The following is a 25,468-nucleotide window of genomic DNA, read 5'->3' as shown; positions in this document are numbered from 1 at the left end:
TGCTTCTAACTGTATGTCATTCTCTCAAGACCAAGGGTCAACAAACTACAGCCCATGGATCAAATCCAACACACTGCTTGTTTTTGGATGACCTACAAACTAAGAATTTTTTTAATAAAATTTTTTGTAGAAATCATTCTTCACTTAAAGGAACTACTAAAACAGGCTGTGGAGAGAATTTGGCCTTTGGGACATCATTTGCTGACCCCAGCACTGAAATGTTAAATCCAAATGTGATAGGTCCATTTTTCTTAATGGTGAAAAAAATTGTTATAAAAATCTTTGCAAATCTTTTCTTTTATCTGTTTATTGACCTCCTTCCAGCTTAGTTATTAAATGTTCTTGGTTTTTTGCCCTTTTCTTGGTTTAACTCTTGCCAGTCTTTCTTTAAACTGATTTATCTTCTGCTTCTCTTAATTTTATGAGGTAGTACTGCTAATGATCTTACACTATTCTCCTTTGTAAGGTTTTATGAACAAGTCTATATTCTAATTGCTTTTACCTTGGCTGCCATATCTTTCTGCTTTGTAGTCAAATGTTTGCTGACTAACGTGCTTTGAGGGCTCTTTTGGTCTCTTTTCAATGGCAATTGATTTGTATTTGTTGAATTTTTAAATAAAATTATTGTAATCAATGTTTATGCTCTTCCTTCCATCCATGTTCTATTCTTTATTATAAATAACTTGCTTAAATAGGCTGGACTGGAGTTATTTTAATTATACCCTATGTCTTATTTTACTTTCTTCTATATTTGTACTAATTTTGATTTTTCCTAGTCAATGGTCTTACTGTACACAGACAGCTGATTCAGAAATGACTTCCATATTAGTAATGGGTTGTTTCTTGTCTGTTAAAATATTAGTTTCATTCTTTGTAGGGTTATTCACCGTGCCATTTCTGATTCTTATCTAAAGGAAAGTATTCATGATTTATAGGCCTTAGCCTTCTGTCTCTGCTCACTTTCATCTCTTATTCCTGACTCATTCTTTCCAATATATTTTTTCACCTTTTCCGCATATTCCCAACTTTTCATTAAAGTCATTAAACACTCAATAGAAAAACAAGAACATCAGGAAGCAAACCCTAAATTTAAGCAAATGTTGAGCTCTGAGTAAGCTGGAGAGATTCCAAAATAAATGTAAAAACTAATGATAACCAATAAATCTGCTGGCTACTGCCAAATATTATAGTATATGCTAATCTAATTAGAGATATTAATCTAGGTCTTGCAGAATTTACTTACTTCTTTGTCTTTTACACTAGATGGTACAAAACTGTAAATATTTCCATAGTGGTCTTTTTGCAAATATTTATTGTGACCACTGTCTCTCTGAGGAAAATCTGTGAGTCATCCTTCTGCTTCACTGTAACTTTCTGCTGTTTATCTGATTTAATTTATTTCAAGAATATTAAGATGGATAACATTGGTTTCCACCAATATTGTGTCCACTCATTGGTCTCTGGATAAGGATCTCACATTTAGATAGTACAGTACTAAAATGAAAGTTTATAGACAGTCTTTTGGGGGGTACCTTCTGCACCATTTTTTAAAACCATGCTACTGCTATCATCGCAGGGTTTGATTTTTTTTTTCATGGTTTGACACAAGCTACAGATTCACCACCAAGTGATGTAGTGTAGTACCTAGTACACAGTACCTACTCAACAGATGCTTGTTCTATTTCCCTCACCCCCCTACCTCTTCCCTCCAATCTTCCTTAGCTAGGTTAGTCCTCATAGAGCAGATTGAGTTTATTGTGAGGGCTTTATTCAAAACCTTATTGGATTGCTCCCTAGGGGTCACCACCACACTAGGATAAGACATTGGAATAAGACTTTGTGGAGGTGGCCAACCAAGAATCTTACAGGACAAGTGACATAAAGGATATCATCAAAGAACTGCATGACCAAAAAATAAGATGAGAGAATCATGTGGCAAGGGCATGACCGATGGGATATCCCAGATCCTCCACTAGTATTCACATAATGTCAAGAGAACTAGAGGAACACTTCCAGAGTATTGGGTGGATAGTCTGTAGAAGATAGATAGGAAGATATCAACAAAAGTCACACAGGATGACAAGGAAGAGATGGGCTTTGAACCACACTGTTATATAGCATATCCATATCCTTGAGAGTTTGGATCTTGGGAGCTCCCTGTTCAACAACCAGCTGATATCTGTAATTTACTTGAATATATTAGGTGTAAATGAACATACCCAAAATGCCCACCCTGCCAACCTCATCCTCAGTCAGGTGATTTTCAGGTTCAGTTTTTAAAAATACTGCCACAAAATATAGTGATTACAGCAGGTTCACACTCAAATGAAGTGTATTATTATAAGAAATCATCTTGACTACCACCCTCATTTTATAACTGAAGTTCAGAAAAATTGTGAGTTTCTTAGCATCACACAAGTAAAAGTAGTAGGTCCTCATAGAGTGTTCTTTCCACAATGCATTCTTATTAGCCATAGAGTCTAGAATTGAAAGAAACCTAAAGGTCATCTAGTCTAGCCCCCCACTCATTTTATAAATAAGGTAGATAAGGTCCAGAGAGGTTAAGATCAACCAGTTAAGGGATGATTGCAGAATTGGACAGAGGTCTTTTAGGACTTCCCCTTCACCGCCTTCCCCCTTTTGGGGACATGAAATTCATATCCAAGGGAACATATTTACGTTGTTAACAAAGAGAAAGGGGGATTATGAAAATAAGACAAAGATTATTTCTGTTTGGCTTTTTCAAGCTCATTACACTTTTACCTCCCCACCCACCAATTTTTCCAGTCTAATTATTCTCCTCCTCTTCCTTCTCTTTACTGTCACATACTCTATGATTTAGCAACAATGACTTTCTTGCTATTCCTCACATAGAATATCCCATCCCTTAGCCTAAAAGGGCCAGGGTCTCCCATTGCATCCTGGGCCATCTCCGGTTATCCTGGTGAATATCAGCCTACTGGACCCAGATGGCTTTGGAGGAGAAAGTGAGGCTGGTGACCTTGCACAGCCTCCCTAACTCAAATCAAAGTCAACTGCAAGTCATGTCATAATCTTCCTGATGTCTTGATACTCTTCAAAAACAAAGGACAAACACAATCTCCCACCTCTTTTCTTTTGTTCTCACTAGTTGTCCCCAATGCTTAGAATGTTTCTCTTCCTCACTTCTGCCTCCTGGCTTCAGGTTTCCTTCAAGACTCAGATGAAATCTCATTCTATGAAAAAGAAGCTTTTCTGAGTCCCTCCTACTACTATTGATTTTTTTTCTGAGATAATTTCCCATTTACATGGCATATATCCTGTATGTGCACAGTTGTTTACATATTGTCCTTCCCTGTTAGAATGTGAGCTCTTTAAGAGCAGGTACTGTATTTTTGCCTTCCTTTGTATGCTCAGTACTTAGCATAGTGCATGGTACATAGTAGGTAGTTAAGAAATGTTTACTGATGACTGACTATATTTTGGACAACTTCTTTGAAACCTGACTAAACCAAGTATTATGACCATCTTCATGAGGGTGAAATAATAACTCACACTTCAAGAGTGCTTTAAAGTTTCCAAAACACTTTTCTCACAAGTCTGTGTGACAGGGACCCCAAGCATGGCTCCCATTTCATTGATGAGAAAACTGAACCTCTGAGAGGTTAAGAAATGACTGTGATCCATAGCTAGTAAAGATCTAAGGTGAAACTCAAATCCAGGTGTTTTGATTCAAAGTCTAGCGCCATTTCTACAATGCCTTGCTGACTTCCATTACTCATCGCCACAAGCAAGGTAGTGATTGTGATCTTTTACATCTATTGTTTATTTGGTGTTTGTGGATGGAAGCCACAGTGTTGTTGTTTTAAAGGGATTCAAAGTCTAATCAGAATGTTTAAAGACTTTTAAAGTAAACAGAAGTGAATCCAGAGGTTAAGTGATTTTGTTCAGTACAGAGAGACTCAGTGGTAGACTCTCTAATTGAACAAAGCTCTCCCTGCCATCAAGTCCATCATGGCCACCTCTATTTAAGTCGATTTTCTGGATAGTTCAAGCCCTATAAATCCTTTTAGAAACTTATCTAGGATACCCCTAATCACATTGCCCTGTTGAGCAGCAATTCAATTGAAACCAATAAATATTAGTGTTCACTGGAGGTTTTTTTGTCCAGTGAAAAATACATTGGCATATGATTGGAAGAGCTGAATATTATCAATATTGATTTTCTCTCAACTAACAAAGCAATAAGAAAATAAGGCCTTATAGAAATGGCACACAGATTCTCCTTGAAAAGGAAAACAAAGGAGTTGATTTTCTTATTGCCCCAAAACAACAGGAAACATCATTTCAGGGGATACTTGATCATCTCATTTCACTCTTCTTATGATAAGCATAGGTAAAAAGACCACCTTGAAGATAATTGTAACTTAAATACCTTGTACTGCAGAACATTGAGGCAAAGACATTCTCTGAAGTATTTGACAAATGAACGTGTATTTTGATACATAGATAACGTGCAGCTCCTAGTTACCTCCATGCTTAGTGTGGGGTGATGTAGGTAATCACTTATGAAAATCATGGCTCAATATTCCTCCCATCCCCAATGTATTCACTATATTCATAGACCATGGATGTTCAAGAACCATAAATCAAATGCAAAATTATTTAAGAAAGACTAGCTAGGTAACTTGTAGGAAAATATGTAGACAATGGAAATCATTCTCATTCCTACCTATGCCATATACAAAAATGGTTGCAACCTCCAGATGGGTAGGAGTGACTTTCAGGGAGAACCTCAGAAGGGGATGGGAAAACTGTTGCTCCTGTATGTGGGCAGAAAGGGGAAGTAAAGAGTGAATCAATTCTTTTGTCTTCCTAGCTTTGTCTTGGGCGCCTTTGGATACTTAGAGGAAGCTAAGTGGTTCATTGGATAGAAAGTTGACCCTGGAGTCAGGAAGGCCTGAGTTCAAATCTAACCTATAACCTTCACTAGCTATGTCATTTAACTTCTTTCAGCTTCGGTTTCTTCACTATAAAATGAGGATAAATGGCAGTGCCTGCCTCCCTGTGTGGTTGTGAGCATCAAATGAGATATATTTGTAAATATCGCTTTGTAAACCTTTAAGTGCTATAAAAATAAGCACTATTAGCATTATTATTAGCTGTTATTTCTTGAGTACACTCATTCTCCTCAATATCTCCATTGTGGGCAAATGAAGTAAAAACAGGGTGGCTCACTATTTCAACCAGTAATTTCAATGCAAAAGCAGACGCAGGCAAGGATGGTGAAAAATATGTTGGATAATATGGCTCACATTTGAGACACAAAGGAGGCCAAATGTTTGTGGACTACTGAGAAGCCTCACATCTGAATATCACGAGTACTTTTATGTATTAGAAAATTGAAATAGGTGAGAAAACAAATCACAAAAAATGTTGAATATATCTTAACAGACAGGAAATGACTGGTTACTCACATGGAAGTCATATCAAATCATCAGTCTGTGTATAGGCAAAGCATTAACTACATAGAGCATAAGTGAAAATTTTTTTTAACCATCTAATTAGAGAAAAAGCTAAAGATGAGAAGATATTGTGAACAATTGCAATATACTCAGCCTATCAAAATGATCTGTCAGTGCTAAAAAAAATAGGAAATGAATAAAGATAAAAAATATTGACCTTGATTATCATCAATTCCAATAACCATTTAACCAGTACAAAGTAAGTGTCACAATCAGGAAGCAAAAAAGCCCCAAAACTATCTTAGTCAGCAAACACATTCAAATATTGAAGTGTATGTAGCTGCCAACTTTCTCAAATGCAGTAAATAAAGGTAAGGACATTCTTCAGAGGCAAAATGAAGTATAGAGAGCAGCTAACATTTATATCATATTATCACATTTGACATGGGTATGAAATGTAGTATAAAAACTATAGTCAAGTTCAAGATCAGTTTTTTTCCCAGAGATTTGGATAAAAGCATAGATGACATGCTTATTGAGATTGCCAGGGACACAAAGCTAAAAGGGATAGCCAGCACAGAATCAGCATCCAGAAAGATTGCAAAAAGACTAACAGTGGTCTGACATACTTTGCTAGTGACATATTTTTTCTTTAGCAGCCCATGGACAAGAAAGTTCAGTGCTGAATGCTCCAAGAGATAAAAAATAATGAGTACTAAGAAAAAAGCCATTAAATTTAGCAATTAAGAGATCATTGGTACTTCTGAAGAGAGAAATTTCAGTTGAGTCAAGTTGAGGAAGTTAAGAATCTGGACAATTGAAAGCCACTGCATCAGATAGATCACTAAGCCTTGGCTTTGTAAGACCTGAATGCAAATCCAGTTTCAGGCACTTAGTAATTGTGTCACGCTGGGAACATCATTTAACCTATGTGCCTCAGTTTCCTTAAGTGTAAAATGGGGATAATAATAGCACTCACCTCCCAAGGTTGTTGTGAGATCAAATGAGATAATGTTTGTAAAGTTCTTAGCACAGTGCCTAGCACTTAGTAAATGCTTGTTTACTCCCTCCCTCCTTCCTTTTTTTCTTCCTTCCTTTACTTTTCCTCTCTTTCCCTTCTCCCAGAAATGGAGAAGTTCAGAAGAGGGCTGAGTTAGAGGTGGGAAGGAGAAAACAATGAGATGGTTGAGGTAGATTGCAACCAATCCATGCCTGCTCATCCTCTATTACTGATGCTAACCCCCTGAAAAAAAAAAATCTAAAAGCAGTGGCAGGTCTCTTACCAGCCCTTGGGAGTGAAAAGGGAAAAAGTAGGGTATGGAGAAAGGGGTTTAAATGTTGTCTTCATAGCTACTTCTGGTGCCTGGTTTTAAGTTATATAACAACCACCAAGAGGAGCTGACAGCCAGTGTAGAGGAGAAAGGTTGGGGGCTTGTACTGACAGGAAAGTCAAGTTGCTGAATAGGGCAGAGTGGGAAGAGAGGAAATACTGGCTGAAGGGGGCCGGTGAAATGGTAGTGAACCCAGTGATTACTTGTCGTGGGTGTGGGTGGGAGAATATGACCCATTTTGCCCATTCTTTGGTTATTTCTTGGGGTTGTGCTCAATGGGGGTGCAGGCCCTTACTTTGGATAACATTGGGCTAGAGTGTTGTATGGAATCTAATAACATGGGGATACTGGGAATAGAAATTAAAACCTACATGAGTTCGAAAATTCAGCTATACAAGGTTTAGGAAATATATTTGTATTTTGTCTCCCCCATTATAATGTGAACTCTTTGAGAGCAAAGTTTGTCTTGTCTAAATGTATCCCCAATGCTTTGTATAATTATAATAGCTAGTAGCATTTACATAAAGTTTTAAAGTTTTCAAAGAGCTGTACATACATTAACTCATTGGTCCCTACAACAACCCTGTGAGATAGGTATTATTATTACCCCTATTTTAGAGATAAAGACACTGAGGCAGTTTGCTTCAACCTGCATTCAGACTCTATAATTCTTTCTCTGGATGTGGACAGCCTTTTCCATCATGAGTCTTTTGGAGTTGTCTTAGAATCTTGTATTGCTGAGAAGAGCCCAGCCTATCAAAGTGAGTCATCACACACAAAATGTGTCTGTAATTGTGTACAATGTTCTGGTTCTGCTCTCCTCACTCAGCATCAGTTTGTATAAGTCTCTCCAGGTTATTATGAAGTCCATCTGCTCCTCATTTCTTATAGCATAATAGTATTCCATTACATTCATATACCACAACTTGTTTAGCCATTCCCCAGTTGAAGGGTATCCTTTTGATTTCCAATTCTTTGCCACCACAAAAAGAGCTGCTGTAAATATTTTTGTACATACAGGTCCTCCTCCCACTTGTATGATCTCTTTGGGATACAGCCCTAGAAATGGTATTGCTAGGTCAAAGGGTATACATACTTTATAGCCTTTTGAGCATAGTTCTAAATTATTCTTCAGAATAGTAGGATCAGTTCACAACTCCACAAACAATGCATTAGTATTCCAATTTTCCCACATCTTCTCCAGCATTTATCATTACTAGTTCTTTTTTTCCCCCAGAGAGCTAAACTGCAAAAAAAAAATGGGTAAAAATGACAAAATGTTGGATTTGGGCTTGATTTTGGGAAAAACTTCCTTTTGATTAGAGCTATCTAAAAATGCAATAGGGACCACTAGCTAGGTGGGAACATGGATAGAGTGCTGAGCCTAGAGTCAGGAATAGTCATCTTCCTGAGTTGAAATCTGGCCTCAAGATACTTACTGGCTGTGGGACCCTGGGCAAGTCATTTAACCCCATTTACCCCAATTTACTCATCTATAAAACGAGCTGGGGAAGGAAATGGCAAACCACTTCAGTATCTTTGTCAAGAAAATTCCAAAAGGGTCACAAAGAATCAGACACAACTGAACAACAAAAGAGTGAGATGGGATGCACTGGACATCAAGCAGAGGCCAGTAGACCATTTCTAGGGATGTTATTGAGATTGGACAAGGTCTCAGGGATCCCTTACAACTCTAAGTCTGAGCTTCAAGTCCTACCTATAACACATACTGGTTGTGCAATTCGAATTCTGGAGAACTAAAACTTTTTATACTCATGTGCAGATGCTGTTTCCTTTAATAAAATGTCAACTCTTTGAGGACAGGAACTGTTTCATTTTTAGTCTTTGTATCCCTAGTATAAGGCTAGACTATCTAGCAAAAGGAGATGATTAATAAATGCTTGTTGATTGATTGTACCAATAGCTGTCAGGATAGAGATTCCCTAGTGGATTCAGGGATTGTCTGATGCTCTGTAGTGTTCTCCCTAAACCCTGTGGGTTAGGCCCTGACCCAGCAATAAAAACAGCAGTACTTTGATTTGTACTAAGTATTACCATTTGCACGGTGTTTGCCTCATAGCCTTATAAGGTAGGAAAGGTGTGCCATGGGAGGAACTCCATGGTATTTTTTTTGCCCCCACTTGAGATCTATTCTCTAGATGCTGACACTACAGAGTACCTGCCCATGCCAGGATTGGAGGATGTGGTAGTCACTCCCTCTTTACAGGATACATGTAATCAAGAAGTTCCAGGACAGCCAAAAAAAGCTGTTATAGTAAGTGAGGGAGCTCATTTACATTATATCAAGGACCAATCCCTGCCAGGAGAAATTAGGTGTTAGTAACTTAAACAGTTTTAAAGGACAGTTGGGATTTGAGAGTGAGGGTAAGGAACATAGACCTATAATATGCTTATGTGTATATGGGTTTGGCCTTGCAATAAGGTATCCTGTCCTGTTACCCTGTTTCTACCACTTTAAGCCCATTAAATTCACCAGGAAAGCCATACAAATCCCACATGTGTGCTGCTATTTATAATAGTTTACCCAAAAGTAACACCAATAGTGGATCAGAAGAGAATTAAATGGAACAGAACTCAACTAGATAGATACATGTATACATGGACACAAACAAATGTATGAATACCCATACATATGCATATATATGTATACACATACTTACCGTGCTTATTAATACTATGTACCAAGCACTGTATTAAGCACTAAAGATACAAAGACAATAGTGAAACAGTCCTCACCCTTAAGGAGTTACATTCTAACCAGAGACAACACACACACATAGTATATATAATATACATATGCACACATGTACACATATACATATAAACTTATTGTACATGTGCACAATACACACGTGTAATTATGTATAGACATATATAACACATACACAATACTATATAGACACATTATATATGTACATACATAATTATGATATTGTGTTGATTTTGTTAAATGTGATTGATTGATCTTCCTTTCCTAGCCCAATTATGTATATTGGACAGATACATATATAATACATATGCGCACATATAAAAGTTATATGTGCATATATGTATTATATGTGCATGTGTATATATGTGTGTGTGAGATATATATCTCTATAGTTCTCACATATATATATGTGTGTCTCTCTGGTTAGAATGTAATCTTGAGGGCGGGGACTATTTCATTTTGTCTTTGTATCTTCAATGCTTAATATAGTACTTGGTAAATAGAAAGTGCTTGATAAATGTTTGTCAATCAATTGAAGGTATATACATATACATATATGTATAAGCATGTCTATATTATGTTAATCACATATAACATTATGATATAGAAATATAGATATACAGACATACATATGTGCAGGATATCTCCAAAATTTTAGAGCTGAGGCAGCTAAATGACAGTGGATAAAGCACCTACCCTGGAGTTAGGAGGACCTAAGGTCAAATCTGACCTCAGACACTTACTAGCTGTATAACTTTGGGCAGGCCACTTAACCCTGATTGCTACCACCCACCCCCCCATTAAAAAATTTTTTTTAAAACAGTTTTAAATTTTGATAATTTAAAACTTCCCTAAGACTCTGTGTTTGTGTGTGTTTGTAAAAGGACACATGAGACATATACAAAAGGAAGGTATTTTGAGGAGGGAGGGCACTAGCAGCTGGGGGATCAGCAAAGTCTTCATGGAGAAGGAGCACTTGAGTTGAATTGAAGAAGAGGCAGAAAACACATTACTCACATTCACAGATAATCCTCTCTTCTTATTTTAGCCTTAACCTCATGGCAGGGCATAACTAGTACTAATGACTGGAAGTTATAGGGAGACAGACTCCAGCTACTTATAAGTAAGAATCCTATAACACCCAGTGCTATTCAAAGGTGAAATGAACTGCTTCTTGGAGTAATCAGTTCCCTTGTCACTAGTTATTCAAATGCAAGTTATATGACAACATAGAGGACCCTAGCGGTGAATGGGAGGCTGGACCTCCAAGGTGAACTCTGAGGTCATAGAATTAAGGAGTGCTATGATTCAATGACCTTTCTCCCTCGTCAAACTTTTATTAAAGCCACTAATAAGAAACAAAAAGAATTTATTTCTTTAACCTCCTTTCCAAACCTAATTGTGTATATTGGTGCCGAAAAAGACCTGTGTTCAAATCTAAGATCTAACATTTAACTAGCTGTCTTACCATGAGAAAGTTACTTAAACTCTCTGAGTTTTGACTTCCTAATTTACAAAATGGTGATAATATCTATAATCCCTATCCCCACAGGGATGCTATAAGTATCAAATGAGAAAATGTAAATAAAGTACTTTGTAACCTAATCAGTATCAATTATTATTATTATGTAATGAAATGATCACAAGGTTAATAGTTTTAATTAATTTAGCTAAATTAGTTAATTTTAACTTATTTTATTTTTATATTATATATATAAGATTTCTTTTTATTTGTTAATTTAATTGCTAGCTAATCTATATATTACATGATTAATTACATATATAACTAATAATTAACTCTATAAGATTCTACTTGAAAATTTCCTATGCAGGTAAAATCTTGTTAAATCAAGTGACATTATATAATTCCCACAATAAAAATTCCTTGAAGTGAAAGATATATGTATATAAATATGTGTGTGCATATATATGTTTGTGTGTATGTGTATATACACACATCTTCAAAACACAGATCACAGTCATATATATGTGGGAAAGTTTCATCATGGGCTGTGGGAAAATAAGCATAATAATGTATTCTTGGTGAAGCCATGAATTGGCCCAGACATTCTGGAGAGCAATTTGGAACTATGCCCCAAAAGGCATTAAACTGTGCATACCTTTGACCCAACAATACTACAAGGCCTATACTCCAAGGAGGTCAAATAAAGAGGAAAAGAATGCATATGTAGAAAAATATTTATAGCAGCTCTTTTGTTGTAGCAAAGAACGAAAGAGTAAAGGGCATTCCTCAATCAAGGAATGACTAGACAATTATACTATGTGAATAATTGAACTATCACTTTACAGCAAGAATGAAGAAATGGAAAGTATAAGAGAAATCTGAGGAAACTAGTATGGATTGATAGATAGTAAAGTGAGAAGGAAAGAAAAAAACTTTGAAAGACTTAAGAAGTCTGACCAATGTGTCCAACCACACCTACTGATGACTGATGATGAAGCATGTCATCCATCTACCGACAGAGAAATGACAGAACCAATTTGCAATATAAGACATACATTTTCAGATATAGCTAATGCAGGGATTTGTTTTTCTTGACTATGCGATGCATTTTTGTTACAAGGACTTTGTTTTTCTTTTTACTTTTTTTAAATTAAGGGCAATGGGTAGAAGGGAGAAGAGGAATAAGGATAAAGGGGAGAAAAAAGAAAAGAACATTGTTGAAACTTTTGTATGCACATAAGAAGACAGAACAAAGGCCAGAAAGAACCAGAAAAGCTTTGAAAGTTACATGTTAAATTTATCATATATTTAAATGTATATTATTTATTGTATATTTAAAACAGAAGGAGGCTATACTCTATGTGTGGGGTATATGTGGCTATACTCTACACGTGGAAATATCCATTTTATTTGCTTTAAGTTCAGAATAAAAAATATAATAAAAAGACAAACAAAAGTGAAAAATAAAATGTAGAGTGGCAGTTAGGTGGCACACTGGATATAATTTGGACCTGAAGTTAGTTAGTAAAACCTGAGTTCAAATCCAACTTACTGGCTATATCATTTACCTTCTCTCAGTCTCAGTTTCCTCATCTGTAAAATGAGGTTAGTAATAGCATCTGTCTCTCAGGGTTGTAAAGATAAAAATGAGAAAAGATTTGTAAAGTGCTTTACAAATCTTAAACTACTATATTTGTTATTCAGTCACTTTCAGTCATGTCCAACTCTTCATGATCCCATTTGGGGTTTTCTTGGCAAAGATACTGGAGTGTTTTGCCATTTCTTTCTCAGATGAGGAAACTGAGGCAAACAGGGCTAAGTGACTTAAGAGTCTGAGACCAGATTTAAACTGTAGATGATGAGTTGGCCTGATTCCAGGCCTGGAACTCTATCCACTGTACCACCTATCTTGCCTGAAATGCTACATAAGTGCTAACTATTCTTATTAGTTAAATTTTAAAAGTTTCTTTATAAAATAGAGTTTTACTTGCACTTCTCCACGCGATTGCTGTGTTAAAAACTTATTGTAAATGTTAAAGTGCTATATCAACTTGCTAGTGAAAGAGAAGTAAGCAAGAAGTCAAGAGACCTGGATTCTTTAATAAACTGCTCTATCTGGGTTGCCTGAAATATCCATTCAAAAGTACTAGCAGCATAGGTGGGGCAGGGCTACCATGGTAGCCAGAGAGAGCAGATAGGTGTGATAAGTAATGGGGAACTCTCTTTCATCATAGGGTCATGGTCGTTTCCATTGGTGGAATGCCCTCTGCTACTCTATGACTTGCCAGTTTCCCACAGAATCATCTCTGTGCTGCCCATCATTGTAATCTGTGCCACTGCTGGTGACAACCTTTCTCCCTCTCATTTGAAAGAATTCCTAGTTATGGCCCTAATGCCTACTCTAGGGCAGGTCACTTTGCTTCTTTCCTTTGTAAAATTCTGAAAAAGGAAAGAATTGGACTGTATGACCTCTAAGGTTTCCACTGACTCAAAGATTCCATGATTTCAGTGATTTTCTCCCGTGTTTATATTATTTATTTTTATTTATTTATTATTTTATTTATTATATTTAGAATGTGAAATATATATATACATACAATATTATATGTATGTATGTTGTGTATATGCATTCATGCATACATACATATGATAGGGCAATAGAATACTGCAAGTGGAGTAAAAAAGCCAGATTTAATATCTCAGTTCTTTCACTTACCAACTATGAGACCTTGTAATCTAAGCCTCCCCTCCCCTCTCTATTAATATACTTGTGCTACCTACTTCTGGGGCAGCTAAGTGGATCAGCGGATAGAGTGTGCCTGGAGTCAGGAAAACTCATCTTCTTGAGTTCAAATCTGGCCTCAGACATTTTTTTCCTTTTTGAAGGGGGAGGGTAGGGCAGTTGAGGTTAAGTGACTTGCCCAAGGCCATACTGTTAGTTTTTTGTGTTAAGTGTCTGAGGCCGAATTTGAACTCAGGTCCTCCTGATTCCAGGGCCAGAACTCTATTCACTGAGCCACCTAGCCACCCCATTCAGACATGTTCTAGCTGTATGACCCTGGGCAAGTCACTTACCCCTGTTTGCCTCAATTTCCTCATCTGTAAAATGAGCCAGAGAAAGAAATGGCAAATCATCTCACAGAACATTTTGTTAACTATAAAGGACTACATAAGTTATTACTTTTATTAGTGCTTTTTTCTTTTTTACTCCTTTATACATGCAAGAAGTGAAAAGCAAATTTGTCAAGTTACATATATACCATTTCATTTGTATGTTTTGACCTCAGGGCTAAAGCTGAGTACAAAACTCAAAAGGATTATCTTGACAAAATCAGATCAGCATACTCCTTCCTTGATCTTGTTACAAATTATCTTTCTTATTTGCAAGACCCCTTCCAGTTCACCACATTCATTTTAGTATTGAGCAGAGACGTAAATGAATAGTTAGTTTAACTTCATTGATGTGACAAGGCTTTTTATGATTTTAAGTTTGGTATTGATTCTATTTACATAGTTAATCATTATTCCCTATAACATAAAACATAATTTCCTTGTCTTCTTCATCTCATATGGTAATTTTGAAATAAATTATTTACAAAATAACTGTTGATATTTTCTTTTTCTTATATGCCTGACAAATTTTTAAAGAGCACTGCTCATCATGATATGTATTCATATCTTTTCTCTACCCTTATGCTATTTTCTTTATATTTGCTTTTTTTCTGAACATACATTTTCTAGAAGCTTGCAAGGATATCCTAATGAAAAGTATTCAATACTCTGTTCAGTCTATGAAAAAATTTAGGCCCAACAGGGTTACTGTGATAAAACACAATTTTAAAAATGCTAACACAAGATCATTTCCTATTGAAAATGAAGTTATTAATTGTGCATGATGAGTAGTCTGTGTACCACAATTTTCCATTTTATTCATGGGACAAGTGCATAGTGAATCTTAAGAGGATCATTTGCTTTGTGTTTTAAGAATTAACTTATAGGAAAGAAGATTTTGACTTCTATGTGTTAGGAGTGGGAATTCCCTCTACCTAGCAGGCCAACTTGATTATAACTTAGGGTTTTAGAAATTTGCCAGATGTTCAAAAAGTTGATATGACTTGCATAATTATACAGTAAGGGTCAAAGGGAAAGATGTGAACCTGTTTCCTCTCTAAATCTACTTATCACATAGATGCCAAGGTGATATAAGGGATGGGGGATGTAATCTGTCTACCCAACTCAATTGATGTGATCATAGAAAGTACCCAGTGAATAAGGTTTTGATATAACAAGGGACCTTATAATAACTTTGAGAGGTTTGAATACAGTTTCTCAATTGAATTAGAAGGTACAATGTCATAGGATGAACAAGGGAATCAGCCACCCCCCCTGGGCTTCAAATAGCCAAAACCTAGACTAGACTGGGAAAGCTAGAGGGCCAGGTGGATAGAGTACCTGGTCTGGAGTCTGGAAGACTTCTCTTCCAGAATTCAAAGCCAGCCTCAGACACTTACTAGCTGTGTGACCCTGGGCAAGTCACTTAACCCCGTTTGCCTCACTTTCCTCATCTGTTAGACAGCAAACCACTCCAAGTATCTTTGCCAAGAAAACTCCAAATGGAGTCATGAAGAATAGGACAAGAAAAAACAACTGAACAACAAAAGAGACTGGGAGGTAGCTGAAGCAGTTAAAGAGAAAGTCAATTTTAATATCTATTGGAGTAATGTACTGGCTGTCTTTGAACTCCCAGAAGAATAATAAAACAAACAAACAAAAACCTATGGCTCCCAAGTAGTTGTAAAAGAGGTGAATCTGGGAGACCTTTCAGGCACCAGAGCAGCCCTAAAGTACTGTGTATTAAATATCTTTGTTGTTTCCAAGCTTATGCTTTAAATGAGACTTAGGCTTGGCACTGAAGTCTTAGCTGAATAAAGTCACTCATTTGTGCAACATCTAATTTGGAATAAAGATGCAAAAGGTTAGTAAAGAGAGGAATGACGTCAATTAGTTCCATCTCAAAATGTTTACCTCAGATAACCATTTCTGTCAGTTAAATGTTATGTTTAGTTTTTCTGATGGAAACCTTTGTCATAATATAAACCAGTCACAAGTTTCCTGGCAAACAGAAATTTTAAGTCTGAGGATCACCTTGTTAAGAGTTCAGAGAGTGAGATATATATATATGTTTGTTTGGCATTTTTAAAAACATAAACTTGACAGAGGAAAATATGGCCCCTCTTGTCAACATAGTTTATTCTTTATAATATAAAAAATAATTTGGATTGGAACACTTTTCTTCAGCAACTGCTTCTGGCCTACAAGGGTCTTCTCTTTAATTAGCTTACCATCTTGGGTGTTTTGTTTTGTTTTGAAGTTCAACTTGGATTATCCATACTAATAGAGGCAAACAGGCTTTCAGGTAATTTCAACATGAGATGACCCCCAAATCATGATCTTGTTTTACAGTGAATTATGCACTTGGTAGGGGCAACAAAATTATCTTTAATTTTGTTCAGTAAGCATTCATTAATTGCTATGTGTCAGACATTGTGCTGGATACTAGAGATGAAAAGTCAAATTAAAAAAATCAGTCTTTTATCATTTTACCATAGGTGAATAATATGAACACAGATAAGTAAATGCCAAGTAACTGCAGAGGGAAACAAATTATTTTGTTTTTAGATTAATTTCAATTAGTTTTCACTTCTGCACAAATCAATTAACAGTAGAACTCAATGAGATTGAAAGAAAACCGGACTAAGAACCTGGAGCCTGTGTCCTAAATCTATTACTAATTAATGGCAAAACTTGGAACTAGTAACTTGATTCCTTTGGGTCTCAATTTCCTCATCTGCAAAACTTAAGGTTAGACTACATAACTTTTAAAGGCCTTTCTAACTCCAATGATCTTTGATTCTATAATTGAACTTTGGATAAAAGAAACTACTTCTGGCATTCAATTTTTGTCTTGATAATCCACAAAATAGATAATCCAGACCAGGGTCTCCCATTGCATCCTGGGCCGTCTCCAGTTGTCCTGATGAATATCTGGCCACTGGACCCAGATGACTCTACTCTGGAGGAGAAAGTGAGACTGGTGAACTTGCACAGCCTTCTCTCACTCAAGTTAAAGTTAACTTCAAGCCATGACATCATCTCTCTGATGTCATGGTCCTCTTCAAGAGTGAAGGACAAACACAGCAACAACAATTGAACATTCAATGTATTTTCTTTCTTCAAAACAATGATTCCTTGTTCCATTAATATTAATATTAGTTAATATCAATCAACATATATTTGTTTTTGCCACAGATTAATGCTTTATTTTTCTCTATATATTTAAAATAAGATATTATTTAGGAGTCACAGAATACTAAAACTAGAAGGGGCCTTAGAAATTATGTAATCTGATGTCCCCCTTTCACAGATGAGAAGCCTGAAGCTGAATATAAAAGTGACCTGTTCAAGGACATACGTAGGTAGGGTTAGAGTGGCAACTTGTTAGTTCACTATTTTTCCTACTTACTCTGGTTAAATATATTATTATTATTTTAAGTGATAAGTCAGCTAAATTGGCTTATGAGCCACATTATGATTTTAAGTGATAAATCAGTTAAGTTGGCTTATGAGCCACAAATTGGATTATGAATTAGAATTACAACCATTAAATATGTCTGTGTTTATAGAGATGGTTATGGTATGAAATCTGAATTTAAGTATTTTACTTTTTTAGAGCTCTTCATTCAGGTCCCATAAAAACAATTATAATTTTCTTGTAGTAATTTTTGTAGGTTAATTTAACCAAACTGTAGTTTGGTTCCAGTTAATTCAAATAGTGAATTCCCCTGAAGTGCTCACATTATTCATATTTACACTGCATGTTTATTTCCACTGGGCTGGAACCAATTACCCTATTTTACATAATTATAACCTTGAATATTGAAAATTCACATACATGGGACCTCTTCGGGGGTTCCTTATTCACACTAATTGAGACCTAGCTATATCAATGAAATTATAGGTATCTTTGAAAATAAATATATAAGAAACACCTGAACATCCTTATAATGCAGTTATGTAGAATGATAGCCAATTAATGGTAACTATCATCATTGCATTTTTACAGAAATGAAGATGTGAGACAGACAAATAATAAACTTGAATTTAGAGCAGCAGTTGGTGGAACAAGGAGTGATGACTGATTCTTTTCTTTCTTTTTAAATTATAGCCACTAACTATATTGGTAATTTTGACTAAGCAGAACAACCCAAAATTCATGGTTCTTAATCCTTGAAACTAAGTGCCACTATTGTATGGCCAATGAGGAACATAAACAGCAGGAAGTAAGCTGGTCCCTCAATGTTGAATATTATTCATGAAGTTGATTGGATTTTATGGGACAAAGCAAATTGTTTTCTTCCTAAGAATTTTTTTAATTGCAAGTGTGGTTATGATATGGGGGAATTATAGGACAAAAGAAGAAAATCACCTGTGGTAGTTGTAGACAATTATACTTGGAGTTAGGATGCAGGGTTCAAATCCTGCCAATAGAGGCTATTTGGCCTTTGAAAAATCATGTAACCTCTTGCACCTCAATTTCCTTATCAATAAAAGGGCATAATAACACCTTAAGCTATCTGCCTTTCAGGGTTGTTATGAGGCCTAAATAAGGTAATGTATATGATGGATTTTGCAAACCTTAAAGCACTATATAATTCTACAGCACTAGAAAGGAGTAGAAGAGGGGTGGCTAGGTGGTACAATGAATAGAGAACTGGCCCTGGAGTCAGGAGGACATGAATTCAAATATGGCCTCAGACACAACACAAAAAACTAGCTGTGTGACCTTGAGCAAGTCACTTAACCCCAATTGCCCTCCAAAAAGAAAAAAAAAAGAAAGGAGTAGAAGAATTGTGAAGGGAATATAAAAACCTATGAAATAAAGTGTCTTTGAAGTGCTGAAGTATGAGCTATAAACTTGTATATTTTTTCTTAAGGCTGAGAGTCTAGAAAACTGAGTCCTGGTATTCATTTTACCAGTAACTGTGACAAAAATGTGACAATCAACATTTATCACAGGTCAGCCAAACTTCTTATTGTTTCTCATTTAAACAAGGCACCCTATCTCCTACTTCTGTATGATTACACAGGCTGTTTCCTCTTCCTCACTGCCTCCCTCACCCCAAAGCCCACACCATGTCCATGCTTAGTAGGTAAGAGTTGTGTTGTATGGCCCTGCCTCAGTAATTGGACCTGGACTTCTTAAATGAAACAGTCACCTGAACCACCAAATAAGAAGTAACTAACAAGATGATAGATACCTTTGTCAGATGAGACCACCTCTGTTCAACCAATCAGTCAATCAACGAAGGGCATTAGATCATGTTCCAAGAAGTCTTTGATCAGTTTGGAAAAAGCAAAAGCATTAGGTGAAATGAAGTGCTACAGCATGGGAAGTATATTGGGATTAGCTGACAATAGGCAGTCTCATCTTGTGGCTTTTGTATGAAGACGAGTTATTTCAGAACAGAGCATTGAGCATAGAGCAGAGAACAATTTTATTGAAGACCCTCAGAGAGATTTACTTGGGGGAAGAAGAAAAAATAAGAGCCTCTGTCTCTTCTCCCTTCCCTAATCACAAGAAGACCTTGTAAGCTTTAAAATGTTTAGAGGATTTGGACTTCCACTGACATTCTGGCAGTATCCCCAGAACAGCTGATAGTAGTCTCTGCATGTGCAGCTGAGGATAAATGAGATACATGGAGGAAAGGCATCTTCAGGTCTCTATGAGGATGCTAGTGGAAAGCTATACCATGACCAAGGATAATTTCGTGAGGCCCCCATGAGGGGAGAAGAAGACTTCTAGCAACCAGAAGTTGTGTTATCTCTTGCCACATTGTACGTTAAAAACTTGTGCTCCCTTTACCCTGGATTCTGTATGTACTTGTTGAAAAGTGTATCACAGATGTTTGGGAAATATTTTGGACCAATTGTTCTTACTATACCAGATTAGTAAATATTCTTCTCTAACAGCTAATTAAATTGACCCAAGTTATATAAACTATTATTTAATGGGGCTTAAAGCACACTGATGGGGGCTCATGACCTACAGTACCAGACCGTCACTCTTTCCAGTCCCCCAGGGTCGCCTAGAAGCCTGAGAGGACAAGTATAGACCTCAATCCCCTAATGTGAATGAGGATTTCGTATGATAGTCCCAGGGCATATGCTATAACTGGAATGCACTCCCTCATCACCTCTGCCTCTTAAAATTCTTAGTTTTGTTCAAGGCTTAGTTTAATCACTACCTTCTGCATGAAACTTTTCCTGATACCTTGTCACTAGGGTCTTCTTCCCATCCCCTATTGTATCTATTTTGAATATATATATATATATATATATATATGTATATATATATATATATATATATATAAAGATATGTTATCTTAGTCAGGCAACAAGCATTTATTAAGAGCTTACTATGTACCAGGCACTGTGCATAGTTCTGGAGAGAAAAAAAAAAGACAAAATATAAAAATGAAGCCCTCAGGAAGATCTTAAACCTTCCTGTATCTCAGTGTCCTAATTTATAAAATGTTGGGCTAGGTGATTTCTTAAGATCCTTTCCAACTCTGCAATCCTATTTCTGTTGTCTTTTAGGTTTATATTAGGTACATTTTATAATTATAGTAACCAGTGATTAGTCAGCAATGTTATTTACTAACATGGAACTCTTAGCAAATGAAAGTGACTCACAGAAAGTTGAACTTTGAACACATCCCCAAAATGATCAAAAGGATTTCAGTACTGATTTGATTCTTCACCACAAGCTGCACTATTTAGTGTTCATTGAAAATACACAGCTGGAATAGCAAATGTGGAAGAAAGATGAATTCTCTTGAGAGATTCTTTTTTACCAGTATATATTGAAATGACATTTTCCCCCCTTCATCCATTCTTTGCATGCATCCTCTGCTTGAACAAACCAGAAAGGGGGTTCTGGCCATATCGTGTTTTAAAGGAAACTGTGGTCTTCACATCATCAGTTCAAGTTTTAAGACTCCTACCACATGAGAGTGTAAGGCTTGCATTTGTATAAATCATGATTTTTAAAACTGTGGGGGGAAAAACCCATGAGGCTTTCTTAAGATTTACTTTATTAAGTGGAGTTAAGGAAAAGGAACTGGAGAAGTTTTGAGAAATGGGAGTGAAGATTGGGAAAGGCAGGAAGTTCTTTTGTCCCTTTTCTGCTAAGGTGTATAAAAGCCGATGTTGCCATTGGTTGTACAGGTCTCCACTGAGAAAACATCAATAGATTCAATGTGTGTGTGTGTGTGGGGGGGTGGGGGCTACACCTGGTCCATTGCCTTACCCCCAAATTAAATTAGCAGCAGCAGCCCGAAGACTGTGTACTGGGATGTGCCAGCAGAAAACTAGTTTTGTTTGTCTTTCTTCTATGTTTCCAACTTTCAGAGGTATTTCTGATCTGATAGAAAGGTGTAGTATAGTGTATTTACATACAACCTAGCTCCCTTTCTAGACTATGTTGGCATTACAAAACTTTGGAAGCTGCAACAAACCACAGTAGATAATACGGTAAGTCAGGAGACATTCTTCATAGAAGGACTCTGGGCAGGTGGTCTAGGTTTTTGTTGATTATTCCGGATCAATTTTTCCCTCTTTCAGGTTTTTTTTTTTAACCTTAGGGGTAGGGAGGGGTGACACCTAGAGTGAATCTAGGGAAAGTTGGAGTAGTTCCTGGATTTAGGGTGGAGTTTCTAGGAAGGGAGAGGGGACACCCTACGACCTGGCTTGGGGCAAAATCTGCGGGAGGTAAGGTGTTAAGTAAGCAACACAGGCATCCTGGGTGTGTTCGCTGTCAAAGTCTTGCAGAGAGGAGTAAGGAGGAGAGAGAGGACAGAGGGAGGGGAGGAGAGACAGACAGACTAAGATTCAAAGGCAGAGGTGAGCATTTGGGGGGGGGGGGGAGGGGGGGGGGGGGGGGGGGGGAGGGGGAGTGGGTGGGTGCAGGAGGGGCAAACAAACCCTGCACTCACAGCCTACAAAGCTTGACCTCTCACTGTCTTGTCTTGCAGTTGCTGAATTTATGTGAATCGGTGAAGGAGGATGCACTGAAGGTGATTTCAGCCTTTAACATCCCTCACAGCTCTATCCACGCGCCGATCGCTGGCATTCCCAATCCCCGAGCAGCCTGGGCGTTTTACCCTCCACCCCAGCCTCGGGAGCAGCCGAAGTCGGCCGGGGAAGGAATGGGTCACCAGCGACTCAAATTCAGGGCCAAGTTATAAACGTGTTGTTTTCGGTGTTGTGTTTGCAGTCTCCACGGTGGTTCATTTCACAGAATCATAAAGTTCACCCTTGATGTGTGCCAGGAAAACTATCCCATTTAGGTCCATGCTTGATCACTTGGCCCCAGCTGAAAAAGAAAGGGCACAGACTGGGGCCAGGAAATGAAAGCATGTGACCACGAGTCTTTGACCATAGTTGTCTATCAACGGGGGTCAGGGAGGCCAAGGCAGGCAAGAATCAGGAACCTGATTGCAGATGGGTCTGGACTGGAGTCGCAAGGGAGAGGAGTGAGTTTGGGTTGAATGGGGGTGGGGGTGGAAAGAGCTGTACGAGAAAGGACTTCCAGTCTTGTCTCTGCTGGAGAGCTCACACTGCTCTCCAAGCCGCTCGGTCTCACAGACTGCTGAGGGATCGTGTAGAGCCGGGAGATGAACTGTCCTCTCTGGCTACTACAGGTTTAAATTCAAAGAGATTCTATCCTTATGGATGGGACTCCCACTGGAAAGAGCAAGTTGGATTCTGAGGGATTCCGGGAAAGTAGATAAAATGTAAACAAACCCACCGGAATCCCCTCCCTTCCCAGCCCCTACCCCAGCTACCCTAGGCAGTTAGCTGTTTCAATGAGTCAGACCCACTTAGCTTCTTAAAGGAAATGCCCCGGAGATGACAGACTGATAATACCTTTTGGAATTTTACCCAGAGAAGATCTTAAAGGAAATGCTCTGGAGGAGTCGGAGAAGAACTAGACCGGTCCTCATAACTATTTACCAACCAATGCAAACAACTTCTGAAAAGGATGGAGGTGTAAAAGGGGGAAAGGGGAGGGGCAGTATTTAGAACCACATTTTAAATCATTTTTACCATATATCGTTTTTAATCTGTCTAGTAGAAAAATATGTAGAAAATTTAATAAAGAAATAAAAACAAAGAGAACAGTGTTCTTTGTCCCTTTAGAAGTCAAAGTAGAGAATAGAGGTCGGCGTTTATTATGATTTAATCTAAAAAGATGATTAAAATTGAGTTGGGATACTGAAACACAACATTTGCACTCAAAAATCCTAGTACGAGGATTGTGATTTTTTTTTTTCACGGACAAAATATCCACCTTCTACCCTTTCAGCCATGTGCTCCCATGTTCTCAACAAGCAAACCAAACAAACAAAACGGTAGTAGAAAGAACTTGTCTGAGTAAAATTATTTTGAGTGACCTTCCAGGTTCCGGGGTCAAGAAAAAAAGAAACCAGTGCTTTTCTTTGACTTTTCCCACCTGAGGTTCTCCTCCCCTCCCCCCCCCCCCAAAAAAAAAAAAGTTTTCAGGGAAGAAACCTTCACAGTCAGAAATTATAATCCAACTGGGCTAGTGAGTAAACCCTGGAATTCCAGCTAACATAAAGGGGGCAAGGATGGAAGAAAGAACTGCGGGTTTTGTCTTCACCTTAGAGAGGACACACAGGAAAAGTTCTGTCTCCGAATCAGTAGTTCTACAGGAGTTATTGAAGTTATACAAGCAACCATCACTGTAACAGTAACATGCGGTGTTACCAAAGTTGTAGCTCTTCCTTTGATACATCCAAATCAGCGTGGAATACGTATTCGAATTACCCCAGATTTTAAAAGTACAAATGATTGCTAGAACGGTGGCACTTTGAGGGAGCGGCGAGTAAGGATATTTCATTGTAAAAAGCATTATTTGTATTTTTGCGAAATCCTTCCCTTTTCTCTTCCCCACCCCCATTTCTTTGTTACTATTCACTATCTTTCATCGACAAGCTGCCTGTCCCCCCGCCCGCCTCCCCCCACCCCCCTGCACCTGGTTTATTTCTCTGACAATTCCTCTGTGCAGAGAGCTTTCCGGTTTTCTGACACCCACTTCTAATGAAATGCGTGATGTTTTTCTTTGCAACTTAACCACTGTGCAAATGGAGCGGTTTTACATACTCCCCTTCTAAATGGAGAGTACAGAAACCCCAGTATTGCCTTTTTTTTTGGTTTGCTTTTTTCTCTCACCCCGCCTTTTTGTTTTCCATGCAACTATCTCTTTAAATAGAGCAAAGATTTCCCTACACATAAAATAGTTTGCTAGCTACAAAGGCTAGCTTAAAGATTTTTGGTCTTTGTAACTAGATTCAAACAATTGTTTTTCTTTTCTCTCCCCCGCCCCCCACATTTTGTTCATTTTCTTTCACTTTTTTCTTCTTTTCCCCTTTCTTGTCTCCATTTGTCTTCTCTCCTCCTTCCTTTCCTTCTCTCCCTTTCTCCCTCCTTTCCATTCATTTTCTTTATCTCCCCCCCCCCCCGAGAATTACCCAATTAACTATTTTTTCCCCTGTTGGAGAACGACTACAGAGTTTCATTGGCGTGGTAAGGCATATCCATCCATTCTGTCTTATCCGTGGCCACTCTTCCAAATCACTGTTAGTCTGTGGGCAGAAGCATTTGCATAGGCTCCAGCAGCTTTGTCAGAGATATGTGGGAGCGATGAGATGAGTCTTTAACATGAATGTTTTGCCTTTGCCTCTGAACACATTTAGTACTGTTTCCTACAGTAGCGAAATCCTTCAAAAGTACCCCTCATTCAATCTCATTTTCCTTTTCTCTTCTTTACATTTTTCTGCCAAATTTGCTATAGTATATACTTTTATTTTGCTGTGTCATGATGACGTTATAGTCTCCAAAGTAAAATTATTTTTTTAACTGCACTTTGAAACCCGGAAAATGACTTCCCTATTCTTCCACGTGTACGCTTCTACACCTTTCTTAGATTTTGGAAGGTATCTTCTTACGCTAAGATTATTAGCAGTATCATTCTCACGGCTGTCCCCTTCCTTCTCTCCCTCCCTAGTCCCTTCCTTCCCCTCCCCCCTCCAACTTGGTTAGGTAATGAGTCTTTGCTTTTTCCGTTATCCCTCCCTTATCTTGATGCCCTTTGTTAAGACGCAAGCAGAGGGAGGGAGGGAGACGTGGCTTGAATCGCGCGGGCAGAACAGGTGGTGGAAGCGCAGCCTCAAGTCAGATGATCTCATCCTGGGTAAACTGGGCGGGCGGTCGGGGTGGGGAGGGAGTAGAGGAGGAGGAGGAGGGGTCCTGCAGCACTGGTCAAAATGCTCTCTTGGCAGCCTTAGCCCACCACATAACTAACAAACTATGTTCCTTTTTTTCCTTGTCCCTCTCAAAGCAAATCCCAACAACT

The 25,468-nt window shown here is 37.8% G+C and overlaps 1 protein-coding gene across 1 annotated transcript in view; it reads left to right on the top strand.

The window, feature by feature from the left end:
- Positions 1-23,412, top strand: part of ACOXL (acyl-CoA oxidase like) — a 553,504-nt gene extending 530,092 nt beyond the window's left edge. Inside the window, exon 19 of the mRNA XM_069075565.1 lies at positions 22,065-23,412. Within this exon, the coding sequence (XP_068931666.1) occupies positions 22,065-22,277 (213 nt within the window). The 3' untranslated portion in view covers positions 22,278-23,412. The remainder of the gene's footprint in view (positions 1-22,064) is intronic.
- The last annotated feature ends 2,056 nt before the right edge of the window (positions 23,413-25,468 follow it).

The sequence above is a fragment of the Petaurus breviceps genome, unplaced genomic scaffold (genome assembly GCF_028583685.1).
Source record: "Petaurus breviceps papuanus isolate PSGF00001 unplaced genomic scaffold, PetGlider_PUasm1.0 90919, whole genome shotgun sequence".
Lineage (NCBI taxonomy): Eukaryota > Metazoa > Chordata > Mammalia > Diprotodontia > Petauridae > Petaurus > Petaurus breviceps.
This window is presented reverse-complemented; position numbering and strand designations above follow the sequence as displayed.